The sequence below is a fragment of the Berghia stephanieae genome, chromosome 1 (genome assembly GCF_034508935.2).
Source record: "Berghia stephanieae isolate SIO BIC M18660-M18661 chromosome 1, UCSD_Bste_1.3, whole genome shotgun sequence".
Lineage (NCBI taxonomy): Eukaryota > Metazoa > Mollusca > Gastropoda > Nudibranchia > Aeolidiidae > Berghia > Berghia stephanieae.
In genome coordinates, this window is record NC_088360.1 from 21,092,063 (window position 1) to 21,117,102 (window position 25,040).

At 36.6% G+C, this 25,040-nt stretch overlaps 1 protein-coding gene across 2 annotated transcripts in view; it reads right to left on the minus strand.

The window, feature by feature from the left end:
• Nucleotides 1-3,704: 3,704 nt before the first annotated feature.
• The window catches only part of LOC144970240 (ATP-binding cassette sub-family G member 5-like), a 29,345-nt gene continuing 8,009 nt past the window's right edge, over nucleotides 3,705-25,040 (minus strand). The window contains exons 4-15 of one of the 2 annotated variants that reach the window (XR_013644924.1): nucleotides 22,428-22,558; nucleotides 20,620-20,721; nucleotides 17,886-18,018; nucleotides 13,963-14,086; nucleotides 12,356-12,501; nucleotides 10,433-10,646; nucleotides 8,736-8,935; nucleotides 7,890-8,028; nucleotides 6,430-6,615; nucleotides 6,021-6,145; nucleotides 4,847-5,763; nucleotides 3,705-4,727 (exon numbers count right to left, since the gene is read on the minus strand). Coding sequence is in view for 1 of the 2 variants with exons in the window: in XM_078909681.1 (XP_078765807.1) it covers nucleotides 5,600-5,763; nucleotides 6,021-6,145; nucleotides 6,430-6,615; nucleotides 7,890-8,028; nucleotides 8,736-8,935; nucleotides 10,433-10,646; nucleotides 12,356-12,501; nucleotides 13,963-14,086; nucleotides 17,886-18,018; nucleotides 20,620-20,721; nucleotides 22,428-22,558 (1,664 nt within the window). In the remaining variant the exon portion in view is untranslated. Of the gene's footprint in view, nucleotides 5,764-6,020; nucleotides 6,146-6,429; nucleotides 6,616-7,889; nucleotides 8,029-8,735; nucleotides 8,936-10,432; nucleotides 10,647-12,355; nucleotides 12,502-13,962; nucleotides 14,087-17,885; nucleotides 18,019-20,619; nucleotides 20,722-22,427; nucleotides 22,559-25,040 lie in introns of both variants that reach the window. The other variant, XM_078909681.1, reaches the window with a different exon arrangement.

Genomic DNA, 25,040 nt, shown 5'->3' on the forward strand with positions numbered 1-25,040 from the left:
ATGATGACGAGGAGGAAGATGATAATATACTGGGTGGCGGTTGCTATAGTTATGATAACGATGTGGGGGTTGGTGTGGTAGTGGTAGTTTATCGATGGTATCTTTCCTATTTGCAAGAGCACTGAGATATGAGAGAGAGAGAGAGAGAGAGAGAGAGAGAGAGAGAGAGAGAGAGAGAGAGAGAGAGAGAGAATTCCATGAACATCTATAAAATATATTTAACTAACTGTAAATAAAACAATACACAGGATCCGATCTATTCTTATTAAGGTCATCAACCGAAACGTTCTTATAGATTTCAAGATATGAACCGATGATCAAGTCGGAGAGGTGGAGGAATTTTAATGGATTGGATTGGGGTAACAACAACGAAACAAAACACGATATCTTGTCAAGTTTCAGAGTGGAAGGAAAAATGGAATGGTTCAAAATGGCAACTTCCAGTGCCAAATCAGGTTTTAATCATCCTTTACTTTCCTTCTCAAACTAACACTCTCATTCTACTTCAAGCCATTCGACAACACGCCAGTTTGAACAGAAAGTACAGTGTTGTTTTCACTGAGGGGACACACACTAATTTTTAGAGACGGGAGAGCGTTTCTACTACTGCGTATAGTGATTTTACCGTGAAAATCACTATTCGCAGTAGTGCTGCGAATATACACTTCCAATAAATATCCTTAATTTGAAGAAAAGCATGAGTTATGTTGCTCGTAAAGATGTAGCACCATCTTGTTGAAAAATGAAATTCCTTCCTGGATAAAAGTGTTTAAAGTCTCACAAAATATTTTCTTCCAATGTTTTGATGTGATTTTCTGCAAAGAATTTCCCAGGCATAGCAACGCGTGTCTTCTATTTTTTTTAAATTCAACGCGGAAACGCACATCAAGTTGCCTCATGTTTTCGATATTGAAATCTTTAGATGGTGTTGCAAGAGAACTATCCGAACTACAGAACACCCACCATTTATATAATATATATATATATATATATATAATATATATATATATATATATATATGTTTATATATGTATATATTGTGAGGGTCTCTACTTAGAAGCGTGTTCGTGTGTAATTCTATAAATAGAACAACAATGACGTCATTCAACTCTTTATTATTGTTATAGCATAGCTAGTCATTTTATGACTTTAAACTTTACACATAGTGTATGTGTTGGCACGTCATATCCGGCTGGAAATGTTGTGAATTTTTAGATAAACGCATCAACATAGCCATCTGTCTAAACGTAACGTATGTTACCTCATTGCTACCATCTGGTCCATTTTAATCTGCAATTCCAGGTGCCCGTTTTTACTTCCACAAGTGAAAACTCAACGGTCATGCAATTATTAAAGATTAATTATTTGTGCATTTTAGTGTTAGATAAGATAAATGAGACGAAACACCAATATATATATATATATATATATATATATATATATATATATATATATATATATATATATTATATATATATATATATATATATATATATATATATATTTATGGTCAATGACTTCCAAACGCCAAATATCTTTACAATTGAGAGAGGTTTGACCACGTGACCTTTGGTGTAGCTGAAAAAGCAATGATTCAAGCTATGTATATATATTATAATATATATATTATATATATATATATTTATATTATATATGTATTACGTTTGTGCGGCTAGGTTGTCTGGTGGTTTGACACTCGCTTTCGGATCGGAAGGTCCTGAATTCGAGTCTCGCTCGGCTTATTATTGAGTCCTTGGGTAAAGGCTCTTTACTCACATTCTCTCACTGTACTCGGGTATAAAATGAGCATCTGGCTGTGAATAGCGATGTCTCTGTCGGGAAAAAATGTAATATGGCCTAACACGTTACATGTTGCTGTTGGTCAGGGATCCCTTGTAAAGCGCGTTGAGCACGTCTAGTCGATATTGTCATTTATAAAAGATCAAAATGTCAATATAGATAATATATAACTAATGAAACAACAATAACAACATCAACAACAACAATAACAACAACAACAACAACAACAATAATAACAACAAAAATAACATCAACATCAACAACAACAGCAACAAAACCAGATATATTTCATATCATGATTTATTTTAAAAAAAACTAGAATACAATAAATATAGTATACGGAAAAATTATAAACCCATATTTGAATACAAAGCAAAACCCATGAACGGCGGATGAAACCTAAGACTTCATAGAGACGTCAATCCAATGACTTGTTCAACATTGTATAGAATCATTCTGACACCAATTGGATTCAGTAGTCTGATGTCACGCGCCCGGCAACGGCGGCCATCTTGGTTCTAAACAAAGAAAATCATTACTTTTTATTCTTCATGCTGCCTAAAACTTTTCATTCCCTTTTCATATGCCTTCTGATCAGAATGTGTAAAAGTCAAAACATGATCAAATTTATGTTTTTTTTTCCCTCTGGATACGCGTTTAAGCTCGCCGGAGAAATATTTCATACGACGTCCGCCATTGTTCCGATAGTTTAGAGCCAGTGTTACTAAGTTACCATACGTCATTAGGAAGGAAGTGACTTTACGACTGTTGAAGACTATTGGAATCCCTCAGTTTTTCAGGTCAAAATCCCCCGTCGAATCCACTTTGCTTTTGTCATTCACTTGGGTTATTTCTTTTACAGTTTCACATACCTTGAACATTTGGGCAAACCGGAAATGAGGTGATTAGGAATGTAGAAGACAATACAAAATAAAAAAATTTCGCGACGATGGGGGGATCGAACCCTCGACCTTGCCGGGGAGAGCGTGGCTCTACTGTCCGAGTGTTCCGGAAGCTCATAATTGAGTCCTTGGAAAAGGCTCTTTATTCACATTCTCTCACCGTATTCAGGTGTAAAAAGAGTGCCTGTCCTATCAGGCGTCCCGTTCTATATGGTGCTTGTTAATGTTGATCAGGGACCCCTTGTAAAGCCCTTTGAGCACGCTTGGTGGATTTGCGATTTATAAAAACTCAAGTTTAAAGCTCTCGTTTAACAGCGTTCTATAACTGAAACAAATTGTAAAATTGCCTAACAGACGTCATGTGGGGCGGTGTGGCTCAGCGGTACCATCTTTGCTTCGTACCCGAAAGGTACCGAATTCGACCGCTATGTGGTCTTGAGCAAGTCATCACGTCCTAGCTCACTTTGCCGCGCTGCTCTGCGGCTGACGCCTGGGTGATTCCAGTCTTCCTTTGGAATAGACCCAAAGGACAAATTTCCCCATGGGGATGAATAAAATGAATATTATATTATTATATAATGTCACGTCCTAATTGTTATATGTTGCTGTTTGCCCGGGACGCCTTGTAAAGCGCACTCAGCACGTTTGGTGGATGTATATATATATATATATATATATATATATATATATATATATATATATATATATATATATAGTTATCAATCTATATTCATTGTGTTTTATATCAACAAACTATGTCTCATAGTCTCACAGATCTGCCGTACTCTGGATAAAACCAATTTTAAGTTTAGGCCAGACAAATCATCCTTTAAGTATGGGTCAACGCCTGGTTTATTCCAGTTCTCCCTTGGACTAGACCCTAGAGACAAATTTCCCCTGTGGGATGACTAAAGGGAATTTTATTTATTTTTATTTTTAATGACCATCATCTTGGGAGAAAACTACCAAACCTGGGACTTCGCAAAGTCTCAGGCTTGAGAATTTTGTTGTTGTTGTTTTTTTTTTTTGCCAAGATGAGGCTCTTTTAAATCGATCGATATTTGAAGGACGAGTTTTCTGGCCAAATTTTAAAATGTGTGTTTTTCCCGAGTACGGCCGAGATCTGGCTATAGAGTCACGTGCCATCCCCTAGACCGTATCTATGTAGTACTGGTTTGAAGCGACGGGTAACAAGTGGGTCACTAAATAATTTGACCTTGGGAAATGATGACAAATTGGAGGTCCATTAATGTGAACCTTCTTGTTCCCGCCCAAGTTTTATCAAGTTTTGTTTTCCTCCATTTTGATTTAGAGGAAAAAGATGGACGACTGAAACGGAGATCACTTTTTTATCATGAAATTTAAAATGAATTCAAAATGTATAAATTCCCTTTATTCATATCATTGGGGAGGTTTGTCTTTCGGGTCTAGTCCAGCGTGTACTTATTTGAAGGTCTGATAACCCTATTTATTTTGGGCTCGTTGATGTGATGGAATTTTGTTTTTAAATGACGAAATTATTGCCCAATACAACAATGTTGAATTAGGCCCAAAATGGATGTCAGACCTGCATTAATGCACACGTCGTTCCAATCCAAGGGAAGACTGGCAAGACTCATGCGTCAGTCGCAGTGCAGCGACACAAACTTAGCTAGGGAGAGGTGACTTGTTCAAGACCATGCAGCTCAGCGGCGGGTCTTCAAACTCGGTACCGTTTGGGTACGAAGCAAAGATCTTACCGCCGAGCCACGCTGGACCTCATAGCTAATGCTGAATTTATATTTATTAGCATCAGACATAACACACCAAACGTTCATTCTGTCTCTCCGGAACCGATATAATCCAACTATGATCAGAATATGCACAATAGTACAGTCTATTATCTAATGTACACTTTCGTTTGTATATAGATGTTTCGGATCTATTGAAAATAACGAATATAGACTTTCGTATTATCTGAACAAGTTTGTATAAAAGGTGCCAGAAAAAAAGAAAGAAAGAAAAATACAAGAGAGTCTACCTCGACTGGGGATCGAACTTCAAACCTTCTGATTACTGGTCAAACGTGCTACCTTACACCACAGAGGCTCCAGGTTTGACCGGTAATCAGAAGGTCTGAGGTTCGATCCCCAGTCGAGGTAGACTGATTTTTCGGGATGGTTTTTCTTGCTTTGTCTGACACATTTCACACACACACGTGTTAAGATCCTTATCTTATACCTGTGTCTGCTCTTTAATTTCGTAATTTGATACCTTCTAACTTTCACCATTGGCTGCCTGTTGAGAAAAGGATTAAATCCAAAGCTTCTGTTTGATTGTATCGTTGTCTTGAAGGTACTGCCCCTTCCTACCTTTCAGAACCAATTGAAAGAAATTCAAACCCCGCACCTAATGTTTGGCCAGTGATTCCACCAAACTAGTTGTCCCTCGAATACTGAATACTCGAAAAAGCTTGAATGAGATACTTTTCTCATCTTTTTGCCCTCTGTTTGGAACGCCTTACCAGAGAGCATACGCGAAGAAGAATCGTTTCTATTTTTAAACGTTCGCTTAAACTTATCTGTTTCGAGTTTAGTAGATAATATGAGACACAATATAGACGCCTGGTTTGTGTTGTTTTGTGTGTTTGTGTGCATGTTTGTGTATGTGTGTGCTTGTGTGTGCGTGTGTGTTAGTGATTATGTTTCAGCTAAAGTAATTATAATTTAAGCACGTAGAATCAGTCTGATGTCGCGGAAATCGACCGATATAAAAGCTTTCAGCATAATAAAATAAAAGTTATAATCATAATTTCATGGTATGAGTATAGTCAACAACGACATTGATAATTGATAAAGCTCCTGTACGCATGTTGATAAGGTGATAAGGTGACATGACATCACCAATTCAAAGCACCATCAATGCAAACTTGGGATTCCCCGAAGCTTGAACATCAGCCAGGAAAATAAACCAACGCCAACTGTGTATCCACCAAGGACACCAAAATTCCTGTCCATATGACTCTGAGCCTCTGGGTAGTAGAACGACAACACCTTGTCGCCATTTTGAATGCATTGTGTTCCTGGAGAGCAAGAATAGAAAAACAAATTATGGATGAATGTTAATTTAAGTGGCATCAGGAGGACGAGACATATTTTCTCTTCCATTTTTTGTCTTATCATAAACACAGACGTAATACTTGAAGAAGACGGAATTCGGGGATGCGACTTGGGGTTTCCCAAGTCTGACTCGCATCGCCATATTCCATCTTCCCATTGAATGTGAGTACTATATTTACTTGATGGACAGAATCAGAATGTAAAAGTCAATGTCACTTACCATTCGCATCAGAACATTCAAACTCGGTGTTGTAAAACTCGTTGACCACAATAATTTCGGTGGTATACTTGTGGACTGGGATGTAGCCAGCCCATTGTAGAACGACTGTCATATTGTCGATGGATCTGAGGAAACAACATGCAAAAACACAATTAAAATCAAACAGTTGCGTTCAGCCAAGGTCATCACTGAAATTTGAAACCTGTCATATATTCAAATTATATATATATATACCCTTTGGGGTTACATTGTTACAGTTTCATAAAAAAGCCAGTCAAATAGCAACGACGTTTTGTAAAAAAAGAAGCCACCTTCTTTAGAATAACTGCTTACAAAATGGCACGATGCGATAAGAGAATAAATGCCTTAACTAAGAAGATACCAAAAACAGGCACACGACAGTTCTTACCTTAGAATCCCCGTGGACAGAAGGCCGGAAGCTGACAAGAGGAGACAGGTTGTGTTGTAGGCAACTTGTGGATTTTTGAACAAAGCCATCATGGCGACACCTGTCATCTCCCCGTATTGAATGAGAACAATGTTGACAAATGTGAACACCCCAAACAAGTAAAACTCATCATTCATCCCTACGATCCTGTCAATCAAGAAAAGAAACAGTCCCAGGTTTCCGATTTATTAGAAAAGAAAATTATGTGACACGTCATCATGTGATCTCTTTTACTCTAATGGCCGAAGCAAATCTAGTTGTATCATAAAGTTCGACGCAACAATGTATCTATTATTCAAATATGGCTAGAAAGAACTGCATGTCAAAATAGATCTAAAATTGAAAGAGAGAGAGAGAGAGAGAGAGAGAGAGAGAGAGAGAGAAGAATGCCAGTGATGTATTTACGACACAAAATCGCTAATGTTTAATTCTAAGCGATTAGATACCTGCCCTTCTGGAATTGTGTTCAATTTGTGAGATGTCTTTTATAGAACTTAAGAACTCCATTCATTGATTTGGCTAATCACAGGTCTTGGGGTGTTCTGACCAACAGCCGGTCCTCGCGGGGTCTATACAATTAAAAGATGTCCCCTCTCGACTGGACAATTATAACTGACAGACTAAACCGCTCGTTATCTGGTCTCCGCCACTCTAAATTGTCCAATCATATGACGCATTTCAAAAAGACGTTAGAATTACTCAACTTTATTTAGTTTGATGAATTGGAATGGGTATCCTAAATACATTAAATACAAATATATTCTTTAACCAAACTGGTTATATATGATTTTGTCTTATAATAAAAAAAAGAATGTTGAAAGGTTATATCGCTGAAACTCCGAGACACCAGACTCTAAGCGCTTATAATTTATATTAATTAGAAAAGAACACTTTGTGATATAGCATGATGTCATCTCTTTTACTCTAATAGCAGAAACAAATCTATTCATGTGTATTTCCAAACATTATAGAAGAGTTTATTTTATAAGGGCATCACAACTTCACTCATAATCTGATCGATAAAATTACTCTTTGAAAACAAATCCTTACCCGATTGAAAGGATGGGGAAATATCATGAGTGTGAAAGATAACACTCTTAGATTATTTGTGATCCTCAAACGAGATTGAAAAATAGCTAATGGTTTCAGAGATTTTCAGTGTAAACCAATGTCGTGCTGATGAGAAACAGCACACAGTTACACTTACCAAAATGTACCAATATAGTGCTGATGAGAAACAGCACACAGTTACACTTACCAAAACGTACCAATATAGTGCTGATGAGAAACAGCACACAGTTACACTTACGAAAACGTACCAATATAGTGCCGATGAGAAACAGCACACAGTTACACTTACCAATATAGTGCTAATGAGAAACAGCAAACAGTTATAATTACCAAAATTTACCAATACTTACCAATAAAGTGCTGATGAGAAACAGCACACAGTTACAATGTTGAATGGTAAAACATGAATGTAGTAGGCCAAGAGGAATGTCCCAGTTGAATACAACCCATCGTGACATTCACGATACATCAACTCACGAAGGATTGGAACTTTGAGATGAACAAGAACAAAAATAACATAAAACTAAAGGTGAGTATGATGCAAGAGATAAAATATCATAAGTCACGTGACATCTTCCATACTCTGGACAAACACGTATTTAGAATTGCGGGTAGAAAACTCGTCCTGGATATATCCATCCATTAAACTGGCACTCATCTTGACAAAAATTCTCAAACCTGGGACTTCTGAAGAATGGTCCGATTTTATGCCTAACTCTTAAATCTTGTTTTTATAAAAAGAGTGTGACAAGCACAATGTGCTTGTTATGTGTAATGTTAGATTGTAGCACATTTATTTAAGGTGACTCTTTGATAGTTACGAGATATATTTGACTGGGCAATACTAACGTGTTTTCAGTTCTCTCCTTTATTGAAAGTTATTCCAATAGGATTTAACAGTCTGATGTCACTCCGTCCAGCAACCAGCAGCTTGATTCTAAACTAAGAAAATCGGTACTTTTTATCATTCATGCTGGCTATAACCTTTTCACATGTCATGTAATCAGACATGTGATCAGATTTATAATGTTTTTCTCCTCTGAAAACACTTTTATGCTCCTCAGAGAAATATTTCATAAGGGCGGCGATAGAGATAATGGAGTCCGCCATTGTTACGATAGATTAGAACCAGTTACCATGCGCCATTACGAGGGGAAGCGACGTCACGACTGTTGAACCCTATTGTCACGACTTACACAACCCGACAGCGCTAGTCAAGCCCATAAACGGTGAGGTCTGCGTGGCTTGATAGATCAAACCAAATCTGTCCTGAATAGAGCCCTGGTTATGTTTGAGGTGTCCAAGGAATACCACGATGAATGGAACAAAAAGAGGCAAAAATATCAGGCGTCCTAGCCATGCGCCTCTGTCTCTGTACAGATGGATATTCATGCGTCTGGGGAAAAATAACAAGGAAATAATTATCTCTGGCATAAAGACAGTCGTATTGTTACTATTTCAAATATGTTACCTAACGCTTCAATCTGGTCATTTAAACCAACGCCCGAAAACTGCTAGTGTGACGGTTGATTTAAATGCTGACTGCAAAAGTCCAGAAAAAAGGCGTATTTAGAAATTTGGCCAGAAAACCCGTTCTTCAAATATCGATCGATTTAAATGACCCTCATCTTGGCAAAAATTCTCACACTTTGAGAGTTTTTGCCAAGATATTTGAAGGGCGAGTTTTCTGCCTAATTATTTCAATACACGTTTTTTTCTGGACTAAAGCAGTACAGTTGTTACAACTGCAAAGAATTGGAAGACAGACAACAAGAAGTGAAATCTGATTTCATTACTCAAACCAATTCTAAGCAACTTTTTTGGCATCTGGTTCAAGCTGATTTAACACCATTTTGATGCGATAAGTTATATATGTCAAGGCGAACTAACGATAGAAATGGAATTGAATGAAAATTCTTGAAATTTTGATATTTATAGATATAAAAATAATATTAGTCGAAATATCCAGTGTTTTTTTAATGATAACAATCTTCACGTCTATAATTTTTTTTTTAATTGAGCTTTAAATAGCGCAATATCAACTAAATACGCTCAAAGCGCTTTACAAGGGTATAACGCTATAACTGGAATATTATAGTTGAACCTCGTTTAAACTAACTTTATCAAGTCGGGATGTGGGAGGCATTGGGTCAAAACATAGCATGACACTTAATTAAGCAATAATAGTTATATTCGTCTAACTATCAAAATATACTTTTTAAAAAATCCTATACATTTATGAAAACAGGTTTTAATCAGATTATTTATTTTCTGAATCCCTCAATAACAGCCACACAAACACAGATAAGTAACCATAGTATGCAACAAAATGTTGTTCCAGGCAAATTTATCAAGATGGAAAAAGGAGAAGAAGAAGAAGAAGAAGAAGAAGAAGAAGAAGAAGAAGAAGAAGAAGAAGAAGAAGAAGAAGAAGAAGAAGAAGAAGACGAAGAAGAAGAAGAAGAAGAAGAAGAAAAAAGAAGAAGAAGAAGAAGAAGAAGAAGAAGAAGAAGAAGAAGAAGAAGAAGAAGAAAGAAGAAGAAGAAGAAGAAGAAGAAGAAGAAGAAGAAGAAGAAGAAAGAAGAAGATGATGATGATGATGATGATGATGATGCTGATGATGATGATGATGATGATGATGATGATGATGATGATGATGATGATGATGATGATGATGATGATGATGATAATGATGATGGTGGTGATGATGATGGTGGTGATGATAGATAATTTGGCGCAATAAACGGGAGAGAGAGAGAGAGAGAGAGAGAGAGAGAGAGAGAGAGAGAGAAGAGGTAGTTCTGTTTGGTTTGTTTTTTTGCCTCATAATGATAATAAAATCCCAAAAGTAACGACCCCCCCCCCGGTTGCATCCAAGCACGTGACCACTCACACCAGTAGAGTATGGAAAGTCATCCACCAAGATGGTCCAGACACTGGTCTGGGTTCCATCATCTCGGTGAAGTGGTAGTTGAGGCCAGAGGAAATGTTCCTGACAATGTCTACCTGCATGTCCGAATTAGAAAAGGCATTGCACACTTTTTTCACTCTATGGAGTGTGGATCTTTCTCTAGAAGGCGTCCGCCTGTCAACGCTCACAACGTCCACTTGAACATGTAAAAATAGTACAATTTACATAAAAGTAGTAGTAGTAGTAATAAAATAATAATGATAATAATATAATAATAATTAATAATATAATAATAATAATAATAATATAATAATAATAATAATATAATAATAATATAAAATAATAATAATAATAATAATAATAATAATAATAATAATAATAATAATAATAATAATAATAATAATAATAATAATAATAATAATAATAATAATAATAATAATAATAATAAATAATAATAATAATAATGTACATTTAGAATAACGATTTCTATACAATTGCATCAAAGCTTCTTACAATAAAAAAAAATTAACATAGTACCAGAGTATGTTCTGTCTAATCCCGTCAAGTTAAATTGATTGATTTGAACAAAGTAAAATGTACGTCTTGTCAAATTCATTTTTTTTTTTAAATAGAAACAAAACAAGTCTTCTAAAATGGAAATGGTCGCAACAAGTCTAGGAATCCCCAATTGCTCCAAATTGCCCCAAATTCCTTTATGCTCTAATTGTCTATAGTGCCACACTATCAATTGCTCCAACTTGTTCCAATTTGTCCCAAATTCCTTTATATTGCTCTAAATTGCTCTATATTGCTCTAAATTGTCTAATAGTGCCACACATTATTCCAAATTGCTCCAACTTGTTCCAATTTGTCCCAAATTTTCCCACATTTCTCTATACTGCTCCAAATTGCCCCAAATTGCTCCGAAACCGAAGTGACCTCAACAGGCAAAGTCACCTCTGTTGAAAGTATTGAATGTACATGCGGCTATGTGTTCTTGTGGTATGACACTCGCTTTCGGATCGGAAGGTCCTGGGTTCGAGCCTTGCGCTCGGCGCATAGTTGAGTCCTTGGAAAAGGCTCTTTACTCACATTCTCTCACCGTACTCAGGTGTTAAATTATTACCTGGTCGTTAACAGCGTTGTCTTTGTCCGAAAAATTGTAATATCGCCTAACAGGCGTCATGTCCCGTCCTACTTGTTAAATGTTACTGTTGACCAGGGACCCCTTGTAAAGCGCTTTGAGCACATTTAGTGGATATTGCGCTATATAAAGCTCAATACATAACCCATCCAATCAACATCGTGATAATCATCACCATTCCATGGCTATAGTCACTATCAAATATGCTGTATCACCAACCACAACCATCTTTAATGGCAAAACTACCTCTCCAATCTCATTATATCCGCAACCGCTTTTTAATTTATTTTTTTTAGTCAGAGCTGCAGAAATATTTTGCTAATGCTAAATTGTCTCAGATAACGACACGTATTTCAGGTTACGTTATCTTTGTTACAGGAGACAAAAGAGATCAACGCTCTCCTAAAGCCTCTCTATTTAAGATTTCACTTTGTTTGACTTTCTTATGACATTTATCTCACTCTGATCCCTTTGAAGCATCGAATATCCCATTACATCATTTAAAAATTGTAATGACAAAAAATCAAACAATTATATGGAATCAAATTGTCTCAATTTATCACAAATGCGAAGATTTGTCTTTGGTATATCAATTACAGGAGAGGACTAATAAGCAACATTGTAACGGCACAAACACCACATTGGGATTTGAACTTGCTTAATTCTGATTATGAAGCCAAGACTATATCCCTCTGTCATGTCGCCACTTTATCTTTTATTGATACAATTGTCCTTAACCAATTCTACGAAGGAAAACTTACCATAAATGTCAATTGGATTTTCATTCTTCGGGCAAGGAAATCCAATTCTAGTAAAATATGGCACAAGTTCACGTGGACTGCCAAAAAAGGCAGCTTGACCAATGGTCAGCATTGCTAGTTTATCCAGAAGCTTGAAAATGTCTGATCTGAATACCATAAATAATAGTTAGAAAAATATTTAATTTCAATTTTCAACATAGGTACTGTCTTATAATGCAGCTGTGAGATTCTAAAGACATGAGCAACATATAAGCAACTTTATTTAAAGTTGTAGAGACGATCTATCTCTATCATTGTCTTTCATGTGACATTTCTCGACGAATGTGAACCTGAGATAAGCAATAATAATAGTGGTAAAAATAATTATATATATATATATATATATATATATATATATGTATATATATATATATTATTATACATACAAATAATTAGATAGTTGGACAGATGAATGGAAAGCTAACAGAACTATATATTGATCAGTTTATGGACAGATAGGTGAATGGATTAACAGACGATGAAAAAGAAAGAAAGAATATATATATATATATATATATATATATATATATAGAGAGAGAGAGAGAGAGAGAGAGAGAGAGAGAGAGAAGGAGATGAAGAGCGAAAGAGAGATAGAGAGAAATTGATTGACAGATAGATATATAGAGAGAAATGGATAGATGGATACAGAATAGACAGATAGATTGATAGTAGATTGATAGATAGGCAGATTGAAAGACAGGTAAATAGACAGATAGATAGCTAAATAGGTAGCGTAGATAGATATATATTTAGATTGATAGTAGATATATAGAAATATAAACAGATACATAGATAGATAGAGAATTAGATAGATAGATAGATAGATAAATAGACAGATAGATAGATAGATAAATAGATAGATAGACAGATGGATATATATATATATATATATATATATATATATATATATATATATATATATATATATAGACAGACTGATAGAAAGATAGATGCATAGATAAATAAATAGATAGATGGTTAATAGGTAGATAGATAGATAGATTGATACTTAAATGGATAGATAGATTGATGGGATGGATACATATAGATGGACGCATAGATGGATAGACAGAAAGTTATATGCGTGCATATATATATATATATATATATATATATATATATAGATAGATAGATAGATAGATAGATAGATAGATAGATAGATGGATAGAAATATAGATAGATAGATAGGTGTGTACATAGATGGATAGATGGATACAGAGATGGATAGACAGATGGATAGATAGATAGATAGATAGATAGATAGATAGATAGATAGATAGATAGATGGATAGATATATAGATAGATAGATGGATACATATATATATATATATATATATATATATATATATATATATAGGTAGATAGATAGATAGATAGATAGATAGATAGATAGATAGATAGATAGATAGATAGATAGATAGATAGATAGATAGATAGATATATAGATAGATAATGGATACATAGATGGATAGATGGATAGATGGATAGAGAGATGGATAGCCAGATGGATACATAGATAGATGGATAGATAGACATTCTTATCCAATCGTTTCAATAAAAATCCAACCTTGGCTGGTGAATGGACATGATCACCAATTTTCCCTTATGAGCCAATTCAGCCATACTGCTGACCAAGTTTCTAGCTGTAAAAGCATCAAGACCGGAGGTCGGTTCATCCAGTAACAAAATTTCTGTCGAACACAGTAATATATTATCAAATATTAATGAATTCGCTTGCAATTTGTAAGAGAAACACCTTGGATCCACTGTGACCTTGAAGACATGATTCATTCACTATTCCTACCAGATAGTATGGACGGTTTATAACTCTGGTTTTACAAAACTTCTTAACTCCGCTTTTCTCCATTTTGAATTCTTGAGGATTGTTTCCCTTAATTTCTCATTTGGAGCTGTATTTTATCACATTTAAACTTCAAATACATATACATCTAGAGGAATCCATGTGTCAATTGATGGGAACTATAAAATGTATATTTCAATTTATATCGTGGATGATAAATCTCAAAAAGGAGAAATATCGACTTAATATGATTTGGAAGACCAACCTTCAATTATAATTGTATTCGCGTTTGTGCGGCTATGTGGTCTAGTGGTATGACACTCGCTTTCGGATCGGAAGGTCCTAGGTTCGAGCCTCGCTCGACGCATAGTTGAGTCTTTGGAAAAGACTCTTTTCTCACATTCTCTCACCGTACTCAGGTGTAAAATGAGGACCTGGCCGTTAACAGCGTTGTCTCTGTCCGAAAAATTGTAATATCGCCTAACAGGCGTCATGTCTCGTCCTACATGTTAAATGTTGCTGTTGACCAGGGACCCCTTGTAAAGCGCTTTAAGTGAATATTGCGCTATATAAAAGCTCAAGTTTTTAGGACCGTGTTCATACATGTGTATCTGAAAATATATTGTGTTACCGATAGAGGACCTTGTATATTTGGATAGATGAATTTCTACCTGTCGGTGGCATCAAAGTGAACTATTACTGAATGGCCCAGTGGAAGATTTCAAAGTTGATGATTTTTAATTAACAACGAATACCATCTATCCCTGCATTCAACAGTTTTCAGGACTAAGCATATAAAAACGAACTAATTGAACCTCGACAATATATCGTTCACCAAGCCAATTTCCAAATTTAAAAAAAATTGAGCTTTTATATAGCGCAATATCCACAACACGTGCCCAAAGAGCTATACAAGGTGTCCCTGACCAACAGGAATATTTAACATGTAGGACGGTACATGACGCCTGTTGGGCGATATTACACTTTTTTCGAACAGAGACAACGCTGTTAACGGCCAGGTACTCATTTTACACCTGAGTACGGTGAGAGAATGTGACGAAAGAGCCTTCTCCAACGACTCAACTATGCGCCGACCGAGGCTCGAACCCAGAACCTTCCGATCTGAAAGCTAGTGTCATACCACTAGACCACATAGCCGCATACAAGATAGATACTAGTTCCTGTGCGTCAGGTTCAAACTTTCAGTCTTTTGGAAGAAGCATCAATACTTCCCAGTTTTAGGAACGGCCTTCATGGCATTCCCAGAATCTTCCTTCGATGTTTTCATGTGATTGGCTTTTGAAAGACAGTTCCTGTGGTTTTGGACACTCATTGCTGTGTCCGATGACTTGCTCTGATTACATTCTATAAATAAAACACACAATTTACGTTTATCTCTCTCCTTCCCTGCCATTTTCAGAACTTCTTCCCGGAACGTCACACCCACCCACCCCCCTCCCCCTAAACGTCACACCCACCCCCTCCCCCGAAACGTCACACCAACCCCCCTTCCCTCCCCCGAAACGTCCCACCAACCCCCCCTCCCCCGAAACGTCACCCCCCCCCCCCCCTCCCCCGAAACGTCACACCCACTCCCCAAAACATCACATTCACCAAACGGAATTAAAATTAGCAACAAGTACATTCAATACATAATATTGTCCAGCAAAATAAACTCCACGATAGAGCGTCAAGTATATATATATGTGTGTGTGTGTGTGTGTGTGTGTGTGTGTGTGTGTGTGTGTTTGTGTGTGTGTATGTTTATATATATAAATTTCAAGTATGATACTGATCAACTTCTAAAACTTTGTTTCGAGCATTCGCTCTCATCAGGACATCTTGATGAGAGCGAATGCTTGAAAGAATATTGTAGAAGTTGATAATAATTATACTTGAAATGTTTTATAAATAGCCTATTATATCAAAATGTTGAGCACTATTTTTTATGGTTTTTGTTTTTATAATCTTATATATATGTATATATGATCTTACGCTTCTTACATCTATTTTTCGACAATGGTGTTTCTCCGTTTGGGGTCGTCAGGCCGGAATGAAATGGGAAAAGTCGTTTCTATGGATACATTTTGATGTTTTCCCCATGTTTATTATAGTGCTAATTTGTGTGTGTGTGTGTGTGTGTGTGTGTTTGTACGAATATGTGCAAGTGTGTAAATGGATGCTGTGCAAAGATGGCGGCTCGGGGTGGGGGGGGGGGGGGAATTATAGTTGTTCGGAGTTATTGAGGTGGGTATTGGTTAGTTGACAGTAGATTTTTTTTCTCTCTCTCTGCTTAGTGTAGATTTTTGGTTCCTAACTTTGTGTAACTTTTCTTTTAAGCATTGGTTGAATGATTCTTTTTTTACAGATTAGCTTCTTTTGTGTTGAGATAATGTCAATGCTGACATCAATAATTTGTGCGGTTATGTGGTCTAGTGGTTTGACACTAGCTTTCGGATCGGAAGGGCCTGTGTTCGAGCCTCTCCCAGCGCATAGATGAGTCCGTGAAAAAGGCTCTTTACTCACATTCTCTCACCGTACCTGGCCGTTAACAGCGTTGTCTCTGTCCGAAAAAAAATAACATCGCCTAACAGGCGTCATGTCCCGTTCTACATATTAAATGTTGCTCTTGGCCAGGGACCCCGTGTAAAGCGCTTTGAGCACGCTTAGTGGATATTGCCCTATATAAAAGCTCAATTTTTTAAATGCTCAATAGTGATGGTGTAGCTCTTTTGGTATCTGTTCATTTCCATACGATCTCGATTTGTATTAAAAAGGAAAAATAGTATACCAATTTTAAAACTGTCGCCTACATTTATAAGAATGAAATCATTGACAACGTGAGTTGATTATAATTATGCTGAAAGCATGCCACACCAGGTATTTGACGTTTGAGACGTCAAGCGGTGACGTATTAAATGTCAAGTATATGACGTTTTGGACGTCATGAATTGGACGTTTATACGACATATAGGTATGCTATTCTTAAACGTCATGAAGGGGACATGTATACGACATATAGGTAGGTTATTCTTAGACGTTTATAATGGGACATTTATACAACATATATGTCGGTTATTCTTAGACGTTTATAATGGGACGTTTATACAACATATATGTCGGTTATTCTTAGACGTTTATAATGGGACGTTTATACAACATATAGGTCGGTCATTCTTAGACGTTTATAATGGGACGTTTATACAACATATATGTCGGTTATTCTTAGACGTTTATAATGGGACGTTTATACAACATATATGTCGGTTATTCTTAGACGTCATGAATGGGAATTTCTAGATAGTAGGTAATTACGTAATGTTCCTACTTCACACTGACATCAACGTCGATGAAGTGATTATACAGGACTTGTGTGTGGATGTGCATGGTCTTGGGGAGCCGTGTGGCTCAGCGGTACGCTCTTTACTTTATAACCGAAAGGTACCGAGCTCGAATACCCGCTGTGTTGTGTGGTCTTGAGCAAGTCACCTCGCCCTAGCTTATTTTGCGGTGCTACACTGCGGCTGATGTCAGGGTTATTCCAGTCTTCCCTAGACCCAAAGAAAAATGTCTCTTATTGACTGAATAAAGGGAAATTAATTAAATAATTAATTATTTATTTATTTATTTATTTATTTGTCTACATACTCACACCGCCATCTCTAACCAAAATGGTGTCGGATACGAACCTGGATCTTTGAGGAGATGGATTCCGATGGTGATTCGTCTTTTCTCTCCACCCGACACGCCCCTTATGACAGCCCCGCCAATTCTTGTATCGGCCACGTGGTTCAGTCCCATATCCAACAGCACGGAGTCCACCTGAAATCCCATTAGTTTTTCATGAATCTCACTACCATACGTCTCTTCTTTGATTGGTTGTTTTTAAGGGTTGTAGGCGCTTACAACACATTAAGGTCATATCAGCGCCAGTAAAAAGGACGAAAATGGGATAGTACAAAGTTCTAGAATTACAATTAAAGCACCCAAGAAAAGGTAAGACAAAGGGGAAGTGGTTCAAATAAGAAACAGATGTAGATTCCAAGAGCACGCCATCAAAGTATTAAGTTTGAGATCACTAAAGTATCACCCTGATACAAGAACATGTCCCCACTAAGAGGAATGCACTCAATTGTTTTACAAATCATATATAGTATAAATATAACATAATACAGTGCATAACAGAGAGAAGATTTACAAGGGAAAATATGTCATCTTACAACTATACATTTGACTGGTTCCCTCTCATCCTGGGCATCGGACCAGGACCAGGACAAAACCAAGTAATCTCTTATTTTTATAGCACGGCCGGGCCAAATATCCTGAAATTGGCGATCATGATTTGGGATGCAGAATACCAATGGGTTGTACAATAATGACACGAGGAGGTGAGGTAAGGAGATCGTGGAAGACAAAGATATGAACAATATGTACAATAATGACACGAGGAGGTGGAATAAGGAGATCGTGGAAGACAAAGATATGAACAAGTCTGAGTGAGACAGTGCCAGACAAAGCAGAGCGAAAATAGAAGGAAGAAATAAAACAACAATCCCATAAAAACCGGCCTGCTTTGGTTGGGCATCGAACCTCAGACCTCCAGACTCATCACGTTTTCATTGTTACAACTTTATTGTTTATAACCTCGAGGCCTACAGTTTTATTCAGACAAATAAGTTGATGTTTTATCATTTAGGAGAGTCTCCGTCTTAACATAGAAGGGTTAATACTTTGGCGATGACGTCACTAATTAGACATACTATTAATCTGTTGCAATATGAAACAGCAATCTGTTGCAATATGAAACAGCAATCTGTTGAAATATGAAACAGCAATCTGTTGCAATATGAAACAGCAATCTGTTGGAATATGAAACAGCAATCTGTTGCAATATGAAACAGCAATCTGTCGCAATATGAAACATAAAGTCAAGAAGAAAAGAACGAAAAGCTGAATGAAACAATTGCACGTGACTCATCGCTTTACAACGGTGTTACGTCCGGAGAAACAAGACTCGAAATAACCTTCATTCATCCAATGAAAATATCGATCGACAAAGTCGAAATTGAAGAACTCAGAATTTAAAAATTTGGCCAGAAAACTCATCCTTTAAATGTGGATCGATTTAAATGACTCTCATTATGGTTAAAACTCTCAAACCCGGGACTTCGCCGAAGTCCCGGGTTTGAGAGTTATTGCCATGATGAGAGTCATTTAAATCGATCGATATTTGAAGGACGAGTTTTCTGGCCAAATTTTTTAATATCTGATTTTCCAGAGTACGTCAGCTCTGTTCACACAGCAATTTTGTTCATGATAAGCAAAATCCAAGTGCCGTGTCCTAATACTACAAAACGAGCGTCCTGTGACTTAAGTAATTTTAGGACTTGGCTTTCCATGTCTAATTGTTGTTATTTGATGAAAGTCTGTACATTTTAGCCAACTAAAGCATAAGAACTCAATGAAAGTCTTTTGACTTTGGTTTACAACTGAACTCCCGTAGTCTTGAAAGATCTCCATTAAAATATTTGGCCAGCAAACTCCTCCTTCAATAAACGATCGATTTAGATAAGACTCATCTTGGCAAAAAAGCCCTCTCATACCTGGGTCTCAAACCTGGGTCTCAAACCTGGGTCTCAAAACTGGGTCTCATACCTGGGTCTCAAACCTGGGTCTCAAACCTGGGTCTCAAACCTGGGTCTCATACCTGGGTCTCATACCTGGGTCCAGAGTTACACTTCGCGAAGTCCCTGATTTGAGAGATTCTTTAGTAATGATAATAATAATAATAATAATAATAATAATAATAATAATAATAATAATAATAATAATAATAATAATAATAATAATAATAATAATAATAATTCTTTACCAGGATGAGGGTCATTTAAATCCATCAATATATTAAGGACGACTTTTGGGCCAAATTTTTAACGACGTGTCTTTCTAGGGTTTGGCCATTCATAAAACTTTGGAGTTCCTGTATAATCGTGACATGGTTTGACGTCATAGCTTGTTTGTTTTGTTTTTAAATCAGCTTCAAGGTCAGGGTTTGTGGCCTTTGCGATAGAACATGCGTCTTCAGACCTGTGGATCACTGGTTCAATTCCCGCTTTAGGTGGTGCAAAGTTTTCTTTAATAAAGTATCTTTAATCACATTCTCTCTCCCCACTCATGTATAAAATGGTTCCATGGTCGATAACAGTGTTTTCTATGTCGAAACATATATGAAATAACGGTGGTAGATGCCATGACTGGTCCTACATGACAAGTGTTGCTTTATGCTTGGAACCCTTATGAATAGCTTTGACACGTTTAATGAATATCATGATAAATAGGAAAAATCACATTGTATCGCCTAAGCATCTTCAATTTAACTCTCCCTACGCCTTAAAAAGAAATATAACATATTAGTAAACTTACTTTCCCCTGTCTTTGTCCATCTGTATATTTTCCTGGCAGTTTTAGATTGGCCATGAAAGTGAGCATTTCTCTGACGGTCAAGGACGGCAACAACCGGTCTGCCTGGAACCCAACATCAATAAGACAATTTGGTCTGCATATAGTTTATACAATTCAGCTAACGTCTTATTTACCTGAGTAAAAATATGGTGACTCGCTACGTGATTTGTGCGGCTGTTTGGTGTTGTGGTTTGATACTAGCCTTTGGATCGGAAGGTCCTGGCTTCGAGTCCCGAGCACCCATAATTGAGTCTTTCGGGAAAGTTCTTTACTCACAATCAATCACCGTAATCTGGGGTAAAATAAGTAGCGGGCCGTTAACAGCGGGTTTTCTTTCCGGCAAAATTTATAATATCGCCTAGCAGGCACCATGTCTCATCCTACATAGTAAGTGTTGCTGTTGGCTAGGGACCCCATTGTAAAGCGCTTTTGAGCACGTTTAGTGAAGTTGCGCTATATCAAAGCTCAATTTTTAATTTTTTTTTTGTGTGTTTGTTTTTTTTTTCCATGAAGCGAATGGCAAAACTTCCTATGCAGCAAAAACGATAAGAAAATTAATGAATTAAAGAATAATTCCTATGCTCAGCCTTTAATAAGATAAGACAAGATAAGATTATAATTTTGTATCCATGAACATATTGTAACTAGAATAGCTTCTCACATACTGTCAGTTATGCCTATTGCCATGACGGGAAGGCAGCAAAACCACCTACACCGTGGACTGTTCTTCGCCTTTATCTTCATGAAGCTGACGCAACGGTATCAATTCTATTTAATTACAAAAATTACAGAAATAAAGGAATCCCAAATATATATTATATTATATAACTCAAACCGTTACAGAAACGCAGACGGCACAAACAAACCAAATACGTTTTTTAGCTTGGGCGACCGAAGAGTTTCTAGAATGACAGATTTTATGAAGGACAACAGACAAAGCCGAAAGGAAGAATTAAAGAAGCTGATATACAGAGAAGTGGTAAGACATGGAATGAGATAAAAAAAAAAGTTAGCTCAGGATAGAGGAGGATGGAAACTGTTTGTCTGTGGCCTATACCCTGACCCATGGTGAAAAAGGCAATGATATATATATATATATATATATATATATATATATATATATATATATATATATATATATATATATATATATATAAACATATATATGTATCCATATTATATATATATATATATATATATATATATATACATACATATATGTGATCAATCAAAAAGCAATGAATTTGATAATCTAATGCAGTATCAAAGGAGAATATAGGCATGAATCAATGTGTATTACGCCATATAAACCGGGATAAACTCCGCCTTCCTGTGTCTTATCACTCTGATGGACTAACTCCGACATATCACTATTATGGGGCGATTGGTCACGGAATGGGCTACATGTACTCCTACGAGTTGAGGCACAGATGTTCTGTATCACGTGATCCAGGTAACATACCATTTAGACCCAACCGAGCACGTAATTTTATTGTTTTCACCGGGCAAGTAGCCTCACCTGTAGTACATAACTGACATTGTGTTGACCACAATAATATTTTAACGGTGAATAGTCTCACCCGCAGTACATAACTGACCGTGTGTTGACCACAATAATGTTGTAACGAAACACGTTGTCTCACCTGTAGTACATAACTGGCCGTGTGTTGACCACAATAATGTTTTAACGGAACACGTTGTCTCACCTGTAGTACATAACTGACCGTGTGTTGACCACAATAATGTTGTAACGGAACACGTTGTCTCACCTGCAGTACATAACTGGCCGTGTGTTGCATCATGCTGCGAGTACATTGTTCATGTTTGTAAGAGACAACGCCCGTCGCCTCACCAGTGGCCCGACCGGATATGACGTCTAGGAGAGATGTCTTGCCAGATCCTGTAACAAAAATAATGATAAGAAATTTCGATGAAAGCACCTGTCACACAATATGTGTACATTTAACCTCTCACCTAATTTACACACTAAATTGTCTCTGTGCACAATCATGGTATAACATAATATTTACGTATGGAAAGTTTATATTCTGCTTGAACTTAATAAAAACATTTCCAAAACAAATATCTTAACAATGTATTTATAATATAAAGAATCTTTTTTTAAAAAATGAGCTTTTGTATAGGGCAATATCCACTAAACTTGCTCAAAGTGCTTTACAAGGGGTCCCAGGCCAATAGCAACAATTAACATGTAAGACGGGACATGACGCTTGCTGGGCGTGATTACTTTCTGTTTTGAACAGAGACTATGCTGTTAACTGCAATGTACTCATTCTACATCTGAGTACGGTGAGAGAATGTGAGTAAAGAGCCTTTTTTAAGGACTCAACAATGCGCCGAGCGAGGCGCGAAACCAAGATCTTCCGAACCGAAAGCGAGTTTCATACCACAAGACCATATATCCACACAAAGTGTCAAACAAAATTTCGTAAAAAAAAAAAAGAAACAGTGACTTATCACATGGCGCTCAAGCCATCGAGGAGAAAGTAGTCACAAGACATGCATGTCTGTGAATGAGTGTGTTTGGGACCCATGTTATTCAATTGTGGCTTTGATTAAAGAAAACGAATTACTTTACACACACCGAGCTTCTATCGACTCACGTACGATCACTTTAGAATATCCACGTATTCGACTATTTCATGGAATCGACGATAGCGATACTTATATGATAATTAATCTTCTTCTTATAGAGCAGTATAATTAGGTGCCCCAAACGTAAACAAAGGTCTAGAAGCACATGGCAAACTACATGTTCCTGTCTTGACAGCTCAAGTTCCAATGTAAATTATAGAAAAAAATAACCTTTAAAATTTGGCTGTTAGGTGGCAAAAGAAACACATATTCATAAATACTTGATCATGTATCAAATAATGTCTAGATATGGATATTTTATGGAGCAAAAGGTAAAATTTATCAAAAGTTACAGTCTATCTATTTTTAGACCAGAGCAAATTATTGCGCTGGTGGGAACAAAACGAGAATTATTCGGAGCCTGATTTTCAGAATAATTTAGTCTTATATTATTATTTCTGCAACTGTTAGATTTTATGTAAACATATTTTGAATACTGAAAGTGTATTGCCTACAACTCAAACTACAAAATTGGGAGACCTATATTGTGCGTAAATTATTCCGTCCCTAACGAAAATCACTAGCAACTTGTTATTGTTTACGTTTGGGGCACCTAATTTTACTGCTCTATCAAGACAATCCTCTTTCAGATGCATTTTCTAGATCAAGATGTGCCAACCATTGTGTGAACCAGAAATCTTTGGGCCACTTTGATGAAAGGAAACTGTTCATTTCTCTAAAAATCGTAACCAGGCAGACTAGACTATTAACTAAATGGTTATGCATTCGTACAAAGGCGGCCGGCAACAAAGTCCTTTTCTCCACAGAGCATCCCAGAATCCAAATAATTGTCTATTTTCAAGAAATCTTTGAATAGATTTCTTTGTTGATGTCGTGTACTTTAAATATTGTTTTGTGTTGATGTACTTTAAAGCACCAAGAACCTCATTGTTGAGGATACCGTGCGCTCTATATGAGTCTATTATTATTATTATTATATTATTATTATTATTATTATTATTATTATTATTATTATTATTATATTATTATTATTTATTATATTATTATTATTATCAATATATTATTGTGTGTTGTGATTCGCACCTCTTCAAATCCAGTGCCATTTGGTGCTTGAACACAAACGTAAGCCTTGACATTTCAGAAAGAGACCGAGGTGGCCAGTGACTGAAGCACTCCAGTGTAACGCGGACGGTCGCATGTCTCCCTCATGCCTACAAAAGACTAAGATTTTTTTAAAATAATGTTTCCCGCCATGCCATCTTATGGTCACGTGACGCTGTCACTGGGCCTCGACCCATGGACCGACAAAGATGGAGGCGATTGTTATTTCTTGACCACAAAACCACATAAAAATAGATGTAAATCAATTGAGCACTTTAAAAAACCCTGAACCGTATTGATTCCAAACGGCCTCCAAGTCTCTGTACAACGGACCCCTGCTATCCTGCTCTAACAAAACATGGGTTGAAAAATGTGGCCAGAAAACCCGTCCTTCAACTATCGAGCTATTAAAATGACCCTCATCAATTTAAAAACTCTCAAACCTGGGACGTGAAAAGTCCCAGGTCTGGTAATGCTGCCAAGATGAGGAACATTTTTATCGATCGATAATTGAAGGACGAGTTTTCTGTCCACCATTTTGAATACGTGTTTTTTTTCATATTCGACAACCAGGTTAAGAGTTGCGATTATTATTTAAAATACAAAAACCTGAGCTTTTATAAAGCGCAATATCCACTAACGTGCTCATTGCGCTTTACAAAGTG